The sequence below is a fragment of the Bufo bufo genome, chromosome 2 (genome assembly GCF_905171765.1).
Source record: "Bufo bufo chromosome 2, aBufBuf1.1, whole genome shotgun sequence".
In the NCBI taxonomy this organism is placed as follows: domain Eukaryota; kingdom Metazoa; phylum Chordata; class Amphibia; order Anura; family Bufonidae; genus Bufo; species Bufo bufo.
Window position 1 is genome coordinate 211,702,558 of NC_053390.1, and position 18,185 is coordinate 211,720,742.

General features: G+C 48.1%; 1 protein-coding gene across 5 annotated transcripts in view; it reads left to right on the top strand.

The window, feature by feature from the left end:
• Positions 1-8,500: 8,500 nt before the first annotated feature.
• The window catches only part of ATXN2 (ataxin 2), a 160,052-nt gene continuing 150,367 nt past the window's right edge, over positions 8,501-18,185 (top strand). For 3 of the 5 annotated variants that reach the window (XM_040416098.1, XM_040416097.1, XM_040416099.1), the window contains exon 1: positions 8,501-9,056. In XM_040416098.1, the coding sequence (XP_040272032.1) occupies positions 8,968-9,056 (89 nt within the window). In that variant the 5' untranslated portion in view covers positions 8,501-8,967. The remainder of the gene's footprint in view (positions 9,057-18,185) is intronic. The other 2 variants (XM_040416096.1, XM_040416100.1) reach the window with 1 other exon arrangement.

An 18,185-nucleotide genomic window follows, 5' to 3' on the forward strand; every position in this document is an offset into this window, starting at 1 on the left:
AAGACCAGGTAGGTTTTATACCAGAAAGAGAGGCACCAGATAACATTAGAAAGGTTCTCAATGTAATACAGATAGCCAACACTAATAAGACCCCCCTGGCCATTCTGGCATTAGATATAGAAAAGGCCTTTGACTCTATTAGCTGGGATTATTTATACAAAGTGTTACACAATATGGGCATTACTGGTCCGTTTGTAAAAGCGATTCAAGCAATCTACTCGGCCCCAGTGGCTTACCTCAAACTCCCAACAACTCATCCTTCACCAATTCACATTTCTAGAGGCACTAGACAGGGCTGCCCACTGTCGCCTGCATTATTCGCCTTGGCCATGGAACCCCTCGCAATATCCATCAGGAACGATCCCAATCTATCAGGCATTAAATTAGTAAACACTGAATATAAATTGAGTTTATTTGCCGATGACCTCCTATTATCCCTGACCAATCCCCTTATTTCACTCCCGAACCTCTTAAAGTTACTAAACACCTTCTCCTTGGCTTCAGGGCTTAAAATTAACCAGAAAAAGTCAGAGCTTTTGTTGTGTAATTCCCCATCATCACTCCAAACTTCAATTGCTCAAAACTTTCCTTTTACCCAACAAACCAATCACATCCAATATTTAGGAACCCTAATAACTAAGAAGTTGTCTTCAATTTACAAACTTAACTATATTCCACTATACCGTAGAATCAGAGAAGACTACAAATCCTGGAGTTCGCTACCTGTTTCATGGGTAGGGAGGATACATATTGTTAGGATGGTGGTTCTACCCCGCATTCTATATCTATTCAGAACCCTTCCAGTTCGAATCCCCATTAGGGACCTCCAAAATTTACAGGCAGACACTATGAAATTTATTTGGGCAGGAAAGAGGGCTAGGATCTCTAGGTCCACAATGTGTAGACACAAATCCCAGGGAGGTCTATCTGTTCCTGATTTTATCAAATATTACAAATCAGCTGGTTTAGCTCAATTATTTTTGACACACTTAAAGCCAGATTCCTCCCCCTTATGGGTTTCTCTGGAACAAACCCTATGTGCACCCTGGACTTGGAGATCCCTCCTATGGAATACTATCCCCCTGCCTTCAGCTATCCGTTCAGCTTCACCATTATCACATCACTCATTGATTCTTTGGCGGTCTGTTAGATTTAAGGCAGGCCTTCAATCTAAACATACGCCACTTTTTCACCTATTTGGGAATCCAGTATTTCAACCGGGTATTCGGTCAGAAACTTTTAGATGGTGGATTTCCAATAATTTCACCACCCTTTATAGGTTCCTAACTAGGGGAAAGCTTATGTCCATAACTGACTTTAAAAACAAACACAACTTGCCAGAGTGTGAATCATTTAATGCATTACAGATTTTTTCATGTCTCCAATCCCTCAAGATCAACGACACAAATGTGGAATTTACTCCTTTTGAGAGATCTATTACTTATTCACTATATAAACAGGGACTGTTATCTAGGATATATGGTTTACTTAATACTTTACCAGAGGGACTTAAATTGCCATATATGCTGGAGTGGGAGGGGGATATCCAGGAAGACCTTTCAGTTACGAAATGGCGTCAATGCTCACAGACTTTAAATAAGACCTCTTGGCAAATTACATTAGCAGAGACCTCCATCAAGGTTCTCCACAGGACATATTTAGTCCCTTATAGACTTCACCGGATGTATCCGGAGGTCTCCCCTCTATGTTTTAGGGGATGCGAGGTGAGTGGCACGGTCTTTCACATTTGGTGGTCTTGCCCAGTGGTAAAAAGATTTTGGAGTAAGATTTGTGACCTGATCTCCTCTGTGTTGGGCTGTGCCATTCCCATGATACCTACTTTATGTCTTCTGGGCGATAAACTTTCTAGAATGCCTTATTCCAAATTTAAGTTATCTCAACATATGTTATTAGCAGCTAGGATCCACATTGCATATAAGTGGCGGTCAGCAGACCTTAGCCTTCAAGCCGTAATTGATAGAATCAACAAATTACTACTATACGAGAGATTGAACGCTATTCGTCAAGACACTTACGAGGCCTTTGAGAAATTGTGGGGACCCTGGATATCCTCCTCGTATTCTACGGCTACGCAGCATAGCTTGACTCATTACTGAGCACATTCTCTAGAACACATGTCAGGATATCTTTTACATTATAGGGGAGATCTGGGTATCTAAATACTTCATAACATTGTGTAGGTCTAGATTGGCTCTCCGATGTGATCTCCATTTGTTGATTTATTTTATGTTATTTTATTTGGGTTTTATTTTTTGTATTATTTTTATTATTTTCACTATATATTTCTCATCATATTCCATTTGGATGTAATGACACCTGCTCTACATATAAGCCATGCTTATTATGGCGCATCATATTCATGTACCATTGTATGTATTTTATGTGATGTGCACAATTGCATTCATTTTGAATAAAATACTTTGAAACTAAAAAAAACAAAACAAAAAACCAGGCCGCAACGCAATAAATTTTATTAACTTTATAATAACTTTTGAACAGAACATATAAACTTTTTTTTTTAACTTTTTGAACTGAAGTTAACTTTTTTGCTTACTGATGTTTTTTTTTTACCTTTTATAGGACAAACCTCTCCTTCCCCATGGGACAATGTGCAAAGCGCAAATCGCCCAAAGATGTGGCGAAGTACATTATGCACTTTATCCCAGGTGAAAGGAGAGGTTTGCAGCAGCTGTGAGTAAAAGGGCCCTAATAGCCCTGTGTGCCTGTCCTGTGAGATGCAATCCCTATGCTAAGTGTACCTGTGTGTGGTACTTCCGGAAACACTCTCCAAAGCATAGGGCAGGGTGGTCAGGACAGAAATAGTGGGTGTCACGCCTTATGCCACTCCTGCTACAGACACGACATCTTTTTCGGGGTGACGGTTGGGTTGAGGTACCAGGAACGACACTGGGGAAATGTCGCTCGTGTAGACGGCTAACTACACTGGTGGATGGGGCCACGGAACATTCTGGATACAGGAGGTTCTCGATGATCTCTTCCTGAAATTTGAGGAAGGATCGTGTTCTCCCAGCCTTACTGTAGAGAACAAAACTATTGTACAGAGCCAATTGAATTAAATATACAGACACCTTCTTATACCAGCGTCTGGTGCGTCGGGAAACTAAATACGGAGACAACATCTGGTCATTGAAGTCCACCCCTCCCATGAGCAAATTATAGTCGTGGACACAGAGGGGCTTTTCAATGACACGGGTTTCTCGCTCAATTTGTATTGTCGTGTCTGCGTGAATGGAGGAGAGCATGTAAATGTCACGCTTGTCTCTCCATTTTACCGCGAGCAGTTCTTCGTTACACAAGGCAGCCCTCTCCCCCCTTGCAAGACGGGTGGTAACGAGCCGTTGGGGGAAGCCCACGCGACTAGTTCGCGCGGTGCCACAGGCGCAAATCTGTCCTAGGAACAAATGCCTGAAGAGGGCCACACTTGTGTAGAATTTGTCCACATAAAGATGGTACCCCTTGCCAAATAAGGGTGACGCCAAGTCCCAGACTGTCTTCCCACTGCTCCCCAGGTAGTCAGGGCAACCGACCGGCTCCAGGGTCTGATCTTTTCCCTCATAGATCCGAAATTCTGTGGGTATAGCCTGTGGCCCTTTCACAGAGCTTATACAATTTGACCCCATACCAGGCGCGCTTGCTTGGGATGTATTGTTTGAAGCCAAGGTGCCCAGTAAAATGTATTAGGGACTCGTCTACGCAGATGTTTTGCTCTGGGGTATACAAATCTGCAAATTTCTGGTTGAAGTGGTCTATGAGGGGCTGAATTTTGTGGAGCCGGTCAAAAGCTGGGTGGCCTCTGGGACGGGAGGTGGTGTTGTCGCTAAAGTGCAGGAAACGCAGAATGGCCTCAAATCGTGCCCTGGACATAGCAGCAGAGAACATGGGCATGTGATGAATTGGGTTCGTGGACCAATATGACCGCAATTCATGCTTTTTGGTTAGACCCATGTTGAGGAGAAGGCCCAGAAAATTTTTAATTTCGGAAACTTGGACTGGTTTCCACAGGAAAGGCTGGGCATAAAAGCTTCCCGGGTTGGCGGATATAAATTAAGTGGCATATTGATTTGTTTCTGCCACGACTAAGTCCAAGAGCTCCGCAGTCAAGAACAGCTCAAAAAATCCCAGGGCCGAACCGATCTGAGCTGTCTCAACCCGAACTCCAGACTGGGCGGTGAAAGGGGGAACTAATGGTGCGGCTGAAGTTGGTGACTGCCAATCAGGATTTGCCAGCACCTCAGGGACTCTACGGGCCTGTCTGTGTGGTGGCTGCGACAGGGTAACTACTGCACGTGCCACCGTACCAGCTTCAACTGCCCTTCTGGTGCTCGCCACTTCACCATGTTGTACGGCAGTGCTGGTACTAGGTCCAGGGAGGGCTGCGCTGCTGGTGTATGCCTCACCACGTGATCCGACAGCGCCAGCCCCACTCTGCTGCTCTTGAAGCGGATCCTGCGCAACCTGTGGTCTAGCGACACGGGGCCGGGTACGCCTGGTTCTATCAGGGACCTCAACCTCCTCGTCCGAACTTTGGGTCAGACTGCCACTGCTTTCTACAGGTTCATATTCTGACACGCTAGATTCGTCAGATGAGGGTTACCATTCCTCATCCGACTGGGTCAGAATCCTGTAGGCATCTTCAGAAGAATACCCCTTGTTTGACATTTGGACTACTAAATTTAGGGGTATTCCCTGAAACTACCCAAGAAAAAAAGCAAGCCGGTCTTACAAAGGGGAGGCTAGCGAAGTACCGGAGGCCGCTGCGGTTGATAAAAAATATCAAAACAGATTTTTTTATCGCCGCAGCGCTTGGAAAGTGATTGTGCAGTGATCAAAAAAATATATATTTTTTGTCACTGCGGCGGGGCGGGTGTGGGTGAACGCACGTTAACGACCGATCAGGCCTGATCGGGCAAACACTGCATTTTAGGTGGAGGGCGAGCTAAGGTGACACTAATACAATTATAGATCTGACTGTGATCAGTTTTGATCACTTACAGATACTATAAAAGTACAAATGCTGATTAGCGATACGCTAATCAGCGACTGCGGTGGGCTGGGCGCTAACTGATGCTAAACTACCTAACCAAGGGGCCTAAACTATCCTAAAACCTAACAGTCAATACCAGTGAAAAAAAAAAGTGACAGTTTACACTGATCACTTTTTTCCTTTCACTAGGTGATTGACAGGGGCGATCAAGGGGTTAATTCGGGTGATGGGGGGTGATCTGGGGCTAAGTGTGGTGTTTGGTGCTACTCACTGTGATGTCTGCTCCTCTGCTGGAACCAACCGACGAAAAGGACCAGCAGAGGAGCAGACAAGCCATTTAACACATTATATTTACAAATATAATGTGTTAGATGGCTTTTGATTTGATTTTTTGAAAATCGCCAGCCTGCCAGTCACGATCATTGGCTGGCAGGGTGATGACGAAATACTTCTTTAACTTTTGCCGGCCCGCGATGCGCGGGCCGGCTTTGAGCGAAATCTCACGTCTCGCGAGATGACGCATATATGCGTGACTGTGCGCAGGTCTGCCGCCTCCGGAACGCGATCCTGCGTTAGGCGGTCCGGGTGCGGTTAATAATTAAAAGTGATTTCTAAGTTAAAAAATATCACAGAGGAAATGGGATGGATTGATATTTGGAGGGTTATGCACCCCAAATTAAAAAAAATACTCATGTTTTTCAAAGACTTAGGCCCCTTTCACACAGGCGAGTATTCCGCGCGGGTGCAATGCATGAGGTGAACACATTGCACCCGCACTGAATCCGGACCCATTCATTTTTATGAGGCTGTGCACATGAGCGTTGATTTTCACGCAACGCAGGCCCCATAGAAGTGAATGGGGCTGCGTGAAAATTGCAAGCAAGTGCGAATGCAGTGGGATTTTCACGCACGGTTGCTAGGAGACGATCGGGATGGGGACCCGATCATTTTATTATTTTCCCTTATAACATGGTTATAAGGGAAAAAAGCAGCATTCTGAATACAGAATGCATAGTATAGTCGTGGCCAAAAGTTTTGAGAATGACACAAATATTAGTTTTCACAAAGTTTGCTGCTAAACTGCTTTTAGATCTTTGTTTCAGTTGTTTCTGTGATGTAGTGAAATATAATTACACGCACTTCATACGTTTCAAAGGCTTTTATCGACAATTACATGACATTTATGCAAAGAGTCAGTATTTGCAGTGTTGGCCCTTCTTTTTCAGGACCTCTGCAATTCGACTGGGCATGCTCTCAATCAACTTCTGGGCCAATTCCTGACTGATAGCAACCCATTCTTTCATAATCACTTCTTGGAGTTTGTCAGAATTAGTGGGTTTTTGTTTGTCCACCGGCCTCTTGAGGATTGACCACAAGTTCTCAATGGGATTAAGATCTGGGGAGTTTCCAGGCCATGGACCCAAAATGTCAAAGTTTTGGTCCCCGAGCCACTTAGTTATCACTTTTGCATATAGATGCATAGTCCTCGCTGTATATAGAGGCATGGTCCTCTGTACATAGACGCATAGTCCCCGCTGTACATAGAGGCATGGTCCTCTGTACATAGACGTATAGTCCCCGCTGTACATAGACGCATAGTCCCCGCTGTATATAGAGGCATGGTCCTCTGTACATAGACGCATAGTCCCCGCTGTATATAGAGGCATAGTCCTCTGTATATAGATGCATAGTTCCCTCTGTACATAGAGGCATGGTCCTCTGTACATAGACGCATAGTCCCCGCTGTATATAGAGGCATGGTCCTCTGTACATAGACGCATAGTCCCCGCTGTATATAGAGGCATAGTCCTCTGTATATAGACGCATAGTTCCCGCTGTACATAGAGGCATGGTCCTCTGTATATAGACGCATAGTCCCCGCTGTATATAGAGGCATGCTCCTCTGTACATAGACGCATAGTTCCCGCTGTACATAGAGGCATGGTCCTCTGTACATACACGCATAGTCCCCGCTGTACATAGAGGCATGGTCCTCTGTATATAGACGCATAGTCCCCGCTGTATATCTGTATATAGAGGCATAGTCCCCGCTGTATATAGAGGCATAGTCCTCTGTATATAGACGCATAGTCCCCGCTGTACATAGAGGCATGGTCCTCTGTACATAGACGCATAGTCCCCGCTGTATATCTGTATATAGAGGCATAGTCCCCGCTGTATATAGAGGCATGCTCCTCTGTACATACACGCATAGTCCCCGCTGTACATAGAGGCATGGTCCTCTGTACATAGACGCATAGTCCCCGCTGTATATCTGTATATAGAGGCATAGTCCTCTGTATATAGACGCATAGTTCCCGCTGTACATAGAGGCATACTCCTCTGTACATAGACGCATAGTCCCCGCTGTATATAGAGGCATAGTCCTCTGTATATAGAGGCATGGTCCTCTGTACATAGACGCATAGTCCCCGCTGTACATAGAGGCATGGTCCTCTGTATATAGACACATAGTCCCCGCTGTACATAGAGGCATGGTCCTCTGTATATAGACACATAGTCCCCGCTGTACATAGAGGCATGGTCCTCTGTATATAGACACATAGTTCCCGCTGTACATAGAGGCATGGTCCTCTGTACATAGACGCATAGTCCCCGCTGTATATAGAGGCATGGTCCTCTGTATATAGACGCATAGTCCCCGCTGTATATAGAGGCATAGTCCTCTGTATATAGACGCATAGTTCCCGCTGTACATAGAGGCATGGTCCTCTGTACATAGACGCATAGTCCCCGCTGTATATCTGTACATAGACGCATAGTCCCCGCTGTATATAGACGCATAGTTCCCGCTGTACATAGAGGCATGGTCCTCTGTACATAGACGCATAGTTCCCGCTGTATATAGAGGCATGGTCCTCTGTATATAGACGCATAGTCCCCGCTGTACATAGAGGCATGGTCCTCTGTACATAGACGCATAGTTCCCGCTGTATATAGAGGCATGGTCCTCTGTATATAGACGCATAGTCCCCGCTGTATATAGAGGCATAGTCCTCTGTATATAGACGCATAGTTCCCGCTGTACATAGAGGCATGGTCCTCTGTACATAGACGCATAGTCCCCGCTGTATATCTGTACATAGACGCATAGTCCCCGCTGTATATAGACGCATAGTTCCCGCTGTACATAGAGGCATGGTCCTCTGTACATAGACGCATAGTTCCCGCTGTATATAGAGGCATGGTCCTCTGTATATAGACGCATAGTCCCCGCTGTACATAGAGGCATGGTCCTCTGTACATAGACGCATAGTTCCCGCTGTATATAGAGGCATGGTTCTCTGTACATAGACGCATAGTTCCCGCTGTACACACGGGTACAGACAGGCCGCACTAGTAGAATACATAGTAATCCGCCGCCTCCCCCTGTGACACAGAGGACCGCACAGCTCTCAGCCAAGCAGCAGCACAAACCGGCTCACGTGTTCCACAGCGTACAGCCCGCCCCCTCTGAGGTATCCCTCCGACTTCCCGTAATGAGTCCCCGGCGTGCAGCCTCTGCTGTTTAGCCTCGGTTCCCTTTTGCGTCTTCTCGCCCCGGCATTCGTCCCCGGAGAAGTAATCTGAATTTCTAACCGGTTTCGGTCGTGGAGAGCGGAGCGGACGTCGCGGGCACGGTGCAGGCGGATATAGTAACGGCGCAGGGTTGTATTCCTCCGCGGCTCCGTTTTCATCAGACTGTTTTGGTCTTGCTCGCCTGTGGCAACCGCGGAGACTTGAGCGGCGGTGATCTCGTGCGCCCGGCCTGCAGCCTCAGCCGTCCCGTCGCCGCTAGGCCCGCACTCTGACCGCCCCGGTCTTCTAACCACTTTTGTGACTCGTTATTTTTTATAACGCAGAGGAGAAGCCGCTTCCTTTCGCTTTCACCCCGGTTCGTCAGCTGCTGCTTTTGACTGCCGGTTGTTTATGGGACCGTCATGTCCATGAAACAGACCGGTAATAACAGGAAGCCCGGCGGGGCCAACGTGCCGGCGCCCGGAGGAGGAGGCAGACAGAACATGGGCAGGTGGGTGATGTCTAGGGGAAGCCATGTTATTAAAGGGCGTTGCGGGTGTGGGAGGAGGGGTGGCGGAGGGACTAGGCCGCGGGGCTGTCCAGGCCTCACCTTCAGGGCTGCCGGGGGTGGAGGCCTGGACGTGTCGCAGGCGGCGGGGGAAGCCATGTCATGTGCGCTCACGTTTGACCGCAGGGACAGGATGACCGAGTGACGCATGCCAGGCAGGGGGTGACATTGCCGGGGAGGGATGGTCTGCAGCCTGTTCTATCATGGACGCCGGCTCCTGTCATGTGCTCCCGCTGCCCCATGTGTTGTGCGGCGGGGCGGAGGGGGTTAATCCGCAGTGGCAGACAGGGCGTCTGTGCCGGCTGCGCATTCCGTGTGCCGCGGCCGCTGCTGCAGGGATCACAGGGCTGGAGCTGGTCTGCTGACCGCTGCCGCAGCGCATCTCCTGCTATGGTTCTGGCTGGAACCAGCACGGTGTAGTGTCTTCTGCTGGGCAGGACCAGTCACCTGCCTCCATTATGTCTCCTAGATTTCACATCCCCCTCCATTAAAACAAATAGCAGTGCAACCCTTAAAGTGATGTTTCGGGGACAACCAATCTGCCTGGCACAAGTGTCCCCGTCTGTGCCAGGCCTTTGGTCACTTGTATTGGCAGGCTGTCACTTGTTGTGTCCTCTTACCAGAAAGTGATAAGGCAGAGGAGGGTGACTCAAGGGCCAAGTTACATGTGACTACTGGCTTTATTGCGGGGATTGTCCTTTCTAAATATTGCCATTTTATAAAATGGCAAGTACGGACCGTACGACATTGTCCGTAATCATGGAAATGTTATAGAGCACGTTCTCGGATCAGCAACTGATGGAACCGGGTAGAAGATAAATTGTGTCCACAGTTGCGTCCTATAAAGGTGACCATGTCTCTGTCACGGTTCTAAACAGCATTTCCTATGAATCTGTGTGTCTCATACATGTAAGTCATAATAACTGTCGTAATGGGAGGAGGAAAGTGGGTGAGGGAAGCTGAGGAGCACGGAGGGGTCCACGTAGTAGAAGGTCAAGTTCTCGTGGGTCTTAGAATAGTTGTAAGAAATACCACTGTGATATTAGCTAGGAGTCTATGTACATAATGAGGTATGAGGTGTGAGATGAGATCTATGGTTCCCAAAGCCCTGTAAAGGCCGTACTATTACGTATTAAAACGCCTGTGTCTCACCCAAATAAAGAGGGACTTCTGCTTTCCCATCTGGCCAGTTCTAGGCCAGTGATACCCAACCTGCGGCCCTCCAGCTGTTCTAAAACTACAACTCCCAGCATCCCTGGACAGCTTACAGCTATCAGTCTACAGCAGGGCATGGTGGGAGATGTAGTTTTGCAACAGCTGGAGAGCCGCAGGTTGGGCATCTCTGTTCTAGGTGATGTCCTTTCTTTTTATTCAGCAGGTGATCGTCCATTGTCACCAAATGGAGCCATTTACCATTAGGAAGGACACTTGTCACATAGGCCATTGACAGGAAGGGTCATCAGTCATTTCAAAGCAGTGTCTTGTCAATAGCATACGGGTGATCGCTTCAGTGGGTGACATTTAAAGGGCAGTAAGAGGGATGGGCAGGATTGGTTCACTAAGGACGTCATTTCCAACCCGTCTTTCATACACCCATATCCATTTCTGAGTCCTCCCTGATCTTATTCATACCATCCTTGGACGTGCCATCGCTGTGATCGGTCAGCCCTGCTGATCACAAAGTGGTGGCATATTCCACAAGATATTAGTTATTGCTGTGGTCACACAGTCGTAGATTATATGTGGCCTCTAATATTGAATGCATACAGTTATATTAAAGGGGTTTCTGGGATTGAAGTACTGATGACCTCTCCTCAGGACAGGTCATCCGTATCTGATCTGGGACCCCTGGCGATCAGCTGATGCGGGAGGGCTGCGCTGCTTATGCCAGTGCTGCAGCCTCTACCTGTGACATCTTGTCCGTCAGTCACGTGGACTTCATGCAGTTTAGTCCCATTCAGGTAAGATCTCAAACATGTGATTGTATGTTTTGTGGTCCGCAGATCCGCAAAACACTGATACCGGCCATGTGCAGGCCGCCTTTTTTTTTCACTTCAATAGAAATGTCCTTTCCTTATACACAAGTATGGGACGCGTCTTATTTTTTTCTTTTTTGGCGGGACTAGAGCATAAACATACGGATGCAGACAGCAAATGGTGTGCTGTCTGCATTTTTTGCGGGTCTATTGGAATGAATGGGTCTGCATCTGATCCTCAAAAAATGCAGATCGGAACTGGACCAAAAATATGCATGAGGCCTAACTCGTATAGCGGCTGTGCCTGGTATTGCTGCTTTACAATATACAGCGTTCCTTTAATGCTATGAAGGGGTCATAGTAGAACACTGGCCTCTTCAAACAGCCGATCGGTGGGGTGCCCGGAGTCAGACCCCCATCGATCCTATAGTGAGGACCTATCTCAAGGATGGGTTGTCTGTTTTTAATTCCTGGAAAATAGTTTGGTGGCCATACGTTTCTTGACAAAACTGAAGTGGATCCTTTAAGAGGAAAGACAGGAAATATTTTCCTTCTGGCCTTTGCATCTATCTGTAGGGTGCATTCACACTACAGTGTATGTCAGATATACTTTGGAATTCCCAACTTAGACCTTGTTCACATTTCCATTTTCCACAGACAGCGCACGTACCCATTTATTTAAATGTGCACTGGGTCTGTGGAAAAATCACTGGGAGCGTGCACCACAATGTAGACCAAACCCGTCCATTGAAGTCTTGGGGTCTATGAAAAACCACTGACAGAACATGGACGCCATCACTGGTCAGAGAGGCTATGGAAATAGATTTTCAGCTGAGCAGTGTCTGAGCAGTAAATGTGAAGGAGGCCTTAAACCTCCAGGGCATGCCACTGTATAAGCACCGATTGGCATGTGTCACGCGGGCTCCTATTTTAACAAATGTATAACATTTACTGTACTTTTTTTCTTTACTGGATGCTTCTGTAAAAATTAGGGTACTTGGCCTGCTAAGCCAAAAGGACTATATATTTTGGCCTCTGTCACTTGAATTGGGGCTATTTCGATGGGGTGCTGTCTGCTTAATTTAAAGGGGTTGTCCGGGTTCAGAGCTGAACCCGGACATACCCATATTCCCATATTTTCACCCAGGCAGCCCCCCTGATGTTAGCATCGGAGGATCTCATGCTCCGATGTGCTCCCTTGCCCTGCGCTACATTTCACAGTGCCCTGGGCTCTTCTGTTTACAATAACACACTGCCGGGCGGAGGCTTCCGGCTCTGATGGGCATGCTTTAGTGCTGCCCTTGCCGTTTAATGGCTAGGGCAGCGCTAAAGCCCGCACGTCAGTGCCGGTGATGTCACCGGGCTTCCTGGCAGCCCCATAGAGAGCTTGGTTCGTCACCGGAACTTGAGAAAATGCCTTTACCCTGCGCGATTTAGCGCAGGGCAAAGGAGAGTATCGGAGCATGAACTGCTCCAATAGTTAAGTCAGGGGGGCTGCCGGGAAGAAAATGGAGGTATGTCCGGGTTCAGCTCTGAACCCGGACAACCCCTTTAAAAGCTTGTATTATTTTAGTTGTGCCTCTGAATTACATGCACTAAAGAACCCCACAAAAACCCATCCTCCCTATGACGTCCACAGACGTGCATGTCGCTGTATGTACAGGATGGGAGGCAGTAAAGTCTACAATATATTGAACACCCGCGGTCTACTGGAGTCTCTAAATTCCCAGCAGAGATTTCTGATTTGTCTTTCAGATGTCATCTCAGAAATATCCCAATACAATAGGAGAAGTAGAGGGTGTATTAGACACCCCGATCACACAGAAGATTGTCGGGAGGGAAGCGTTCCTTCCTAGCAATGGCTTGCTTGCTTGCTTGCTGAGGAGACCGCTGCTGTTACATGCAGCGATCTCCTCAGCAACATGGGGAGAAGCGACTGTTATGCCATCGTGCGTCCCCATGCTGTACAATGGTTTGCCGATGGCAGATCGTAATTAGACACTGCGATCTGCCGCGGGCAAATCCAGATTTTTTCGCATGCTGAAAGATCAGGATTGCCCGATGCAATTGGCGGCAGTATTACACTGCAAGATGATCACTAACGACTGTTACTACGAACGCTCATTAGCGATCATCGGGCAGAAAATCGCCTTGTCTAATATACCCTTAAAGGGGTTGTCCAAAGTCTAACACATTGCCCCCAGTGCCAGGGCCCTTCATATAGATTATACTTAACCCGCTCCCGGCACCCACGCCTCTCCTCATCCCTGCACGGCTTTATCTTCCCGTCGCGTGTATCAAAACATCCGGCGATTGGGGGAGCAGCCAATAACAGGCCGCAACGGGAACGAGCCTCCCTAGAATCGTGGGTGACACTAGGGAGGATCGGAGATGCAGTGGCGGCCGGGTGGGGATCTGGAGCGACGTGGTGCCTGGGAGCGGGGTAGTTATAATCTATATGAGGGGCCCGTGCATGTTAGACTCGACAAAGCTGGGTATTTGCCCCTGCTTGAAAATAGGCCCAGCACACCAGCAGCCGGGCGCAGCCACTGGAGCGTTAGGACCGCGAGCAAAATGAAACCTTTTTTTTTTTTTTTTTCTATCACTTGTGCCCAGGCTCGGACTGCCACCCTGCCCGGACCCCTCAGCTTTCGGCTCCATCGTGGTTTGGCCACGCTCTCTTGCCGTCTATCGGTCGCAGCGTGCTCATGTCGCCGTGCGTCATCTCCAGGGCAGTTAAAAATGGCGAAGCCTTTACTGGAGCCCGGCCGGTACATATGTGATAACTGTCCGGCAGACATCAGAGCCCGTGTCCCGGTACGAGAGGCTCGGCGGGGGAAGAGGAGTTAGTGCAGGGGAGGCAGAGCAGGAGCACAGGTAGCGGTGCTGCACTCGCTGACAAGTGGAGGGAAGACAATAAGCCTATCATCATTCCTCCTGCTGTATACAGCAGGGGACATGATCGGGCAGCGCAGGACACCAAGTGCTGCAAGGTCACTGCACGGCCGGCTCTGCGGCGGTAAATGATGCGCTCTGCAATTATCCGGTAGGCTCAAAGTTTGTAATGTCTGCCTGCTGCAGCCAAGTTGGCCTCGAGCACGGCCATGAACCCAGCGGGGAGCTGCATACCTGCTGCCGTCATAAGGCCGGAGCTCCTGCTAGCCACAACTGGTGGCCATTCCTGCACCGTGCTCCATTCCTGCAGTTACCATGCGGCCATTTCTTAGTTCTGTCCCTTTCTAGGAAAGCTGGGTGACAGCCTGTATACCACACAAAAAGCCGGGTGGCAGCTCCTAGGAGAACTAAGACTACTGAATGGCCAAATCATCTGATGACTTCTCTATATGTTCCCATACTGAGATGTATTCTCCTCAGGAAAGCTGGGTGACAGGCTGTATACCACACAGGTCTCCTAGGAGCTGCCATAAGACTCCTGAATGGCTAAATCATCTGATGACTTCTCTATATGTTCCCGTACTGAGATATGTTCTCCTCAGGAAAGCTGGGTGACAGGCTGTATACCACACAGGTCTCCTAGGAGCTGCCATAAGACTCCTGAATGGCTAAATCATCTGATAACTGCTCTATATGTTCCCGTACTGAGATATGTTCTCCTCAGGACTAGGAGACCAGGAAAGCTGGGTGACAATCCATGAGAGAGCTGGAAGGCCCCTCGGTATTCCTAGGGGAATTAAATGGAAATATTTTCCACAGAGTATTACCTGTTGTGGATTTTTATCAAACTCTACATGTAGCGTGTGGATTTGCTGTGGAATTCAGCCACGATCAGTTACACGTGGTGAATCATATATTACCACGGTGCGGATTTGAAATGTGCACAGTATGTTCATTTCCGTGTGGATTTTATGAAGTGTGAGGATTTGGGGTAAAATCGTATCCATTTTGCTGGTATTTGCTGCAATACGCTGTGGATTTCATAGCTGCAGTTCTATGAGATTAATGATGAGCCTGGACCAAACATCCTGGGGAAGGGATCTCAGTTCTGTCAGCTGCTGCGCGGGGATTATACACACAGTGACGTCACAGCGCAGGGATTATACACACAGTGACGTCAGAGCGCAGGGATTATACACACAGTGACGTCACAGCGCAGGGATTATACACACAGTGACGTCACAGCGCAGGGATTATACACACAGTGATGTCACAGCGCAGGGATTATACACACAGTGACGTCACAGCGCAGGGATTATACACACAGTGACGTCACAGCGCAGGGATTATACACACAGTGACGTCACAGCGCAGGGATTATACACACAGTGACGTCACAGCGCAGGAATTATACACACAGTGACGTCACAGTACACTGATAATAAACAATGCCCATGTTCTTTGGTTCTAGACTTCTTTATATGTTAATTTAAGAGGTGTTATTTTTGTCGCTGAAAATAAGGCTTTATAAGGTAAAAAAACAAAACGTCTCCTAACTTTTTTAGCTGGCTCCTAATTTCCAAGGAAATTTGTCAAGCCCTGCCATAGGGCATGGATGCCCAACCTGCTGCCCTCCAGCTGTTGCAAAACTACAACTCCCAGCGTGCCAAGACAGCCTACAGCAGGGCATGATGGGAGTTGTAGTTTTACAACAGCTGGAGGACCACAGGTTGAGCATCCCTGCCCTAGGTTATTAAAAGCGTTTCCAGAGGCCAGTAACTCTAGGTATACTACAAGCATCTACTGTAGAGTTTCACACTAGTGCTAGTGACATCTGACAGGCTGTTCCGGCAGGGAAACTACATGAATGCCATCCGGCCCCATAAACTATAATGTGGACCGGCAGAGATCTGGTCACAACCCAGCAAATATGCCAAAATAGGCCAGACTTAAAGGGGTTGTCCGGGTTCAGAGCTGAACCCGGACATACCCTTATTTTCACCCCGGCAGCCCCACTGAGGCTAGCATCGGAGCATCTCATGCTCTGATGCGCTCCCTTGCCCTGCGCTACATTGCGCAGGGCACGGGCTCTTTTGTTTATCATAACACACTGCCGGGCGGAAACTTCCGCCCGGCAGTGTGTTCGGTGACGTCACCAGCTCTGATAGGCATGCTTTAGCGCTGCCCTAGTTGTTTTACTGGCTAGGGCAGCGCTACAGCCCACCCATCAGTGCTGGTGACGTCACCGGGCTTCCTGGCAGCCGCATGGAGAGCCCCGGTACGTCACCGGATCTCCAAAAAATGCCTTTGCCCTGCGCGATTTAGCGCAGGGCAAAGGAGAGCATCGGAGCATGAACTGCTCTGATGCTCAAGTCAGGGGGGCTGCCTGGGTGAAAATGGAGGTGTGTCCGGGTTAAGCTCTGAACCCGGACAACCCCTTTAAACCACCGTGCAATTTCTCAGATTCTCAACATATTTGCTGGGTTGCGACTGGATCTCTGCCCCCCCCCCCTTAAAGTTAATGGAGCCGGACGGCATTCATGTAGTTGGCGGCAATGCCGGATCCAGAGAGACCTGACAGGCTGTTCCTCTGCCAGTTCCCACAAATGCTAGTGTAAAACTAGCCTTAGCCCCCTTCTGTGCGGCATATTCATCTGTCCAGTTGTCCATTATTGTGCCATTACGATGACATTGGCAAGAGTGGTCTCATATAGGAAGGAATAGCAACAGACTGGATCCCTGCTGTGCCAGCATCATGGTGCCTGATACACACATATCCGGAGTGTAAATGAAGTGCATGCAGGCCCTCTGTTAGCTGATCCATTGAACAGGCCTTTTCCTCGTATGCAGCATTTTCTGGTAGGGTGCTCTGACCTATGCTGGATGTCGGATAACAGCAATGTTATGTCCTCCTGCCTCTGTTTCCAGAGAATGGTGGGCCTGTAACAGGTTGCTCACATTTTGCATCCATCTTCCATAGGGTTGGGATGACATGTTGAAGTTTTTAGGGGAAGCTGGGACTCTGCTGGAAATACTAGGGGAAGGGCAAGGATCACTGTGATTACTGTGGTGGGGGTGGGGGGGGTGGGAGAGGGGTTGCCTGTTGTGATCAACGAGGGGCGCTGCTGTGACAGCAGAAGGGCTGCAGGGCTTACACAGATGAAACGACTACTTGAAGGGGGCAAACTCCATGCTGGCACATTCTGGTTGCACTGCATTTGCTGGACGTGCATGTCACCTTCACCTCGAGGTTGGAGAACTTGGCCTATGACATAACGCTGCTGGCTCCTGAACCAGACTAATATTTGTCCAGGTCTGCCTTTGACTATGCTCTTGTGTGGCATCTGAAGTTTGAGGTCTGCTGAATTTTGAGCTGCTCAGTTTGACAATGCTGCATTTAAGTCAACTTTCAGAAAAAACGAATTGAGTTATGTATGGAATGGATCCCGTCACAAAAAAACCCCTGGGAAATCTTTCTGTTTTATGACCATGTGAGCGCAGTTTTAAATGGCCTTTTAGAATGTAGGAAGGACGTCCAACAATTGCATACAGGGTCAGCATTCGCTCTGTAGGTTCATGGTGCACATGATATAAGCCGTGTATAGTAAAGGACTTTACATCCGTTCCAGGCTTTACTAATATCTAGGCAGTCAGTTCGCCCAAAAGTTTATTACTGCTTCATGAGTCTAAAGTCAATTCTGCTCATGAAGTCAGCCATATTTTGGGAACCAGTCAACAACTGTATGCTGCCCTCACTGAGGTCAACAAAGTAGTGACAGACCCTCTGATTTCTGTCATTTATGACTTAAAGGGGTTGTCTCAGCTCAGCAAGTGGCATTGATCATGTAGAGAAAGTTCATACAAGGCACTTACTAATGTATGGTGGTTGTCCGCATTGCTTCCTTTCCTGGATTCATTTTCCCATCACTGCTCGTTTACGACCACCCTGTAATCCAGCAGCAGTGGCCGTGCTTGTACACTATAGAGCCAGCCTCATAATCATTGCAGCTCAGGCCTGAAAGAGTCAGGAGCTCCTAGTCTGATGATTGACCGCCTTCTCCTTAGGGTGCATGCACATGTTGCGGCTGTGCTGCGTCTTTTAGTGCTTCAAAAAATAAATAAAAATGCAGTTTTTGTAACAACATTTTGCATTTATTTCCACCAAAGGGAAGAACGCACAAAAAACCTGAATTAGGCCTCA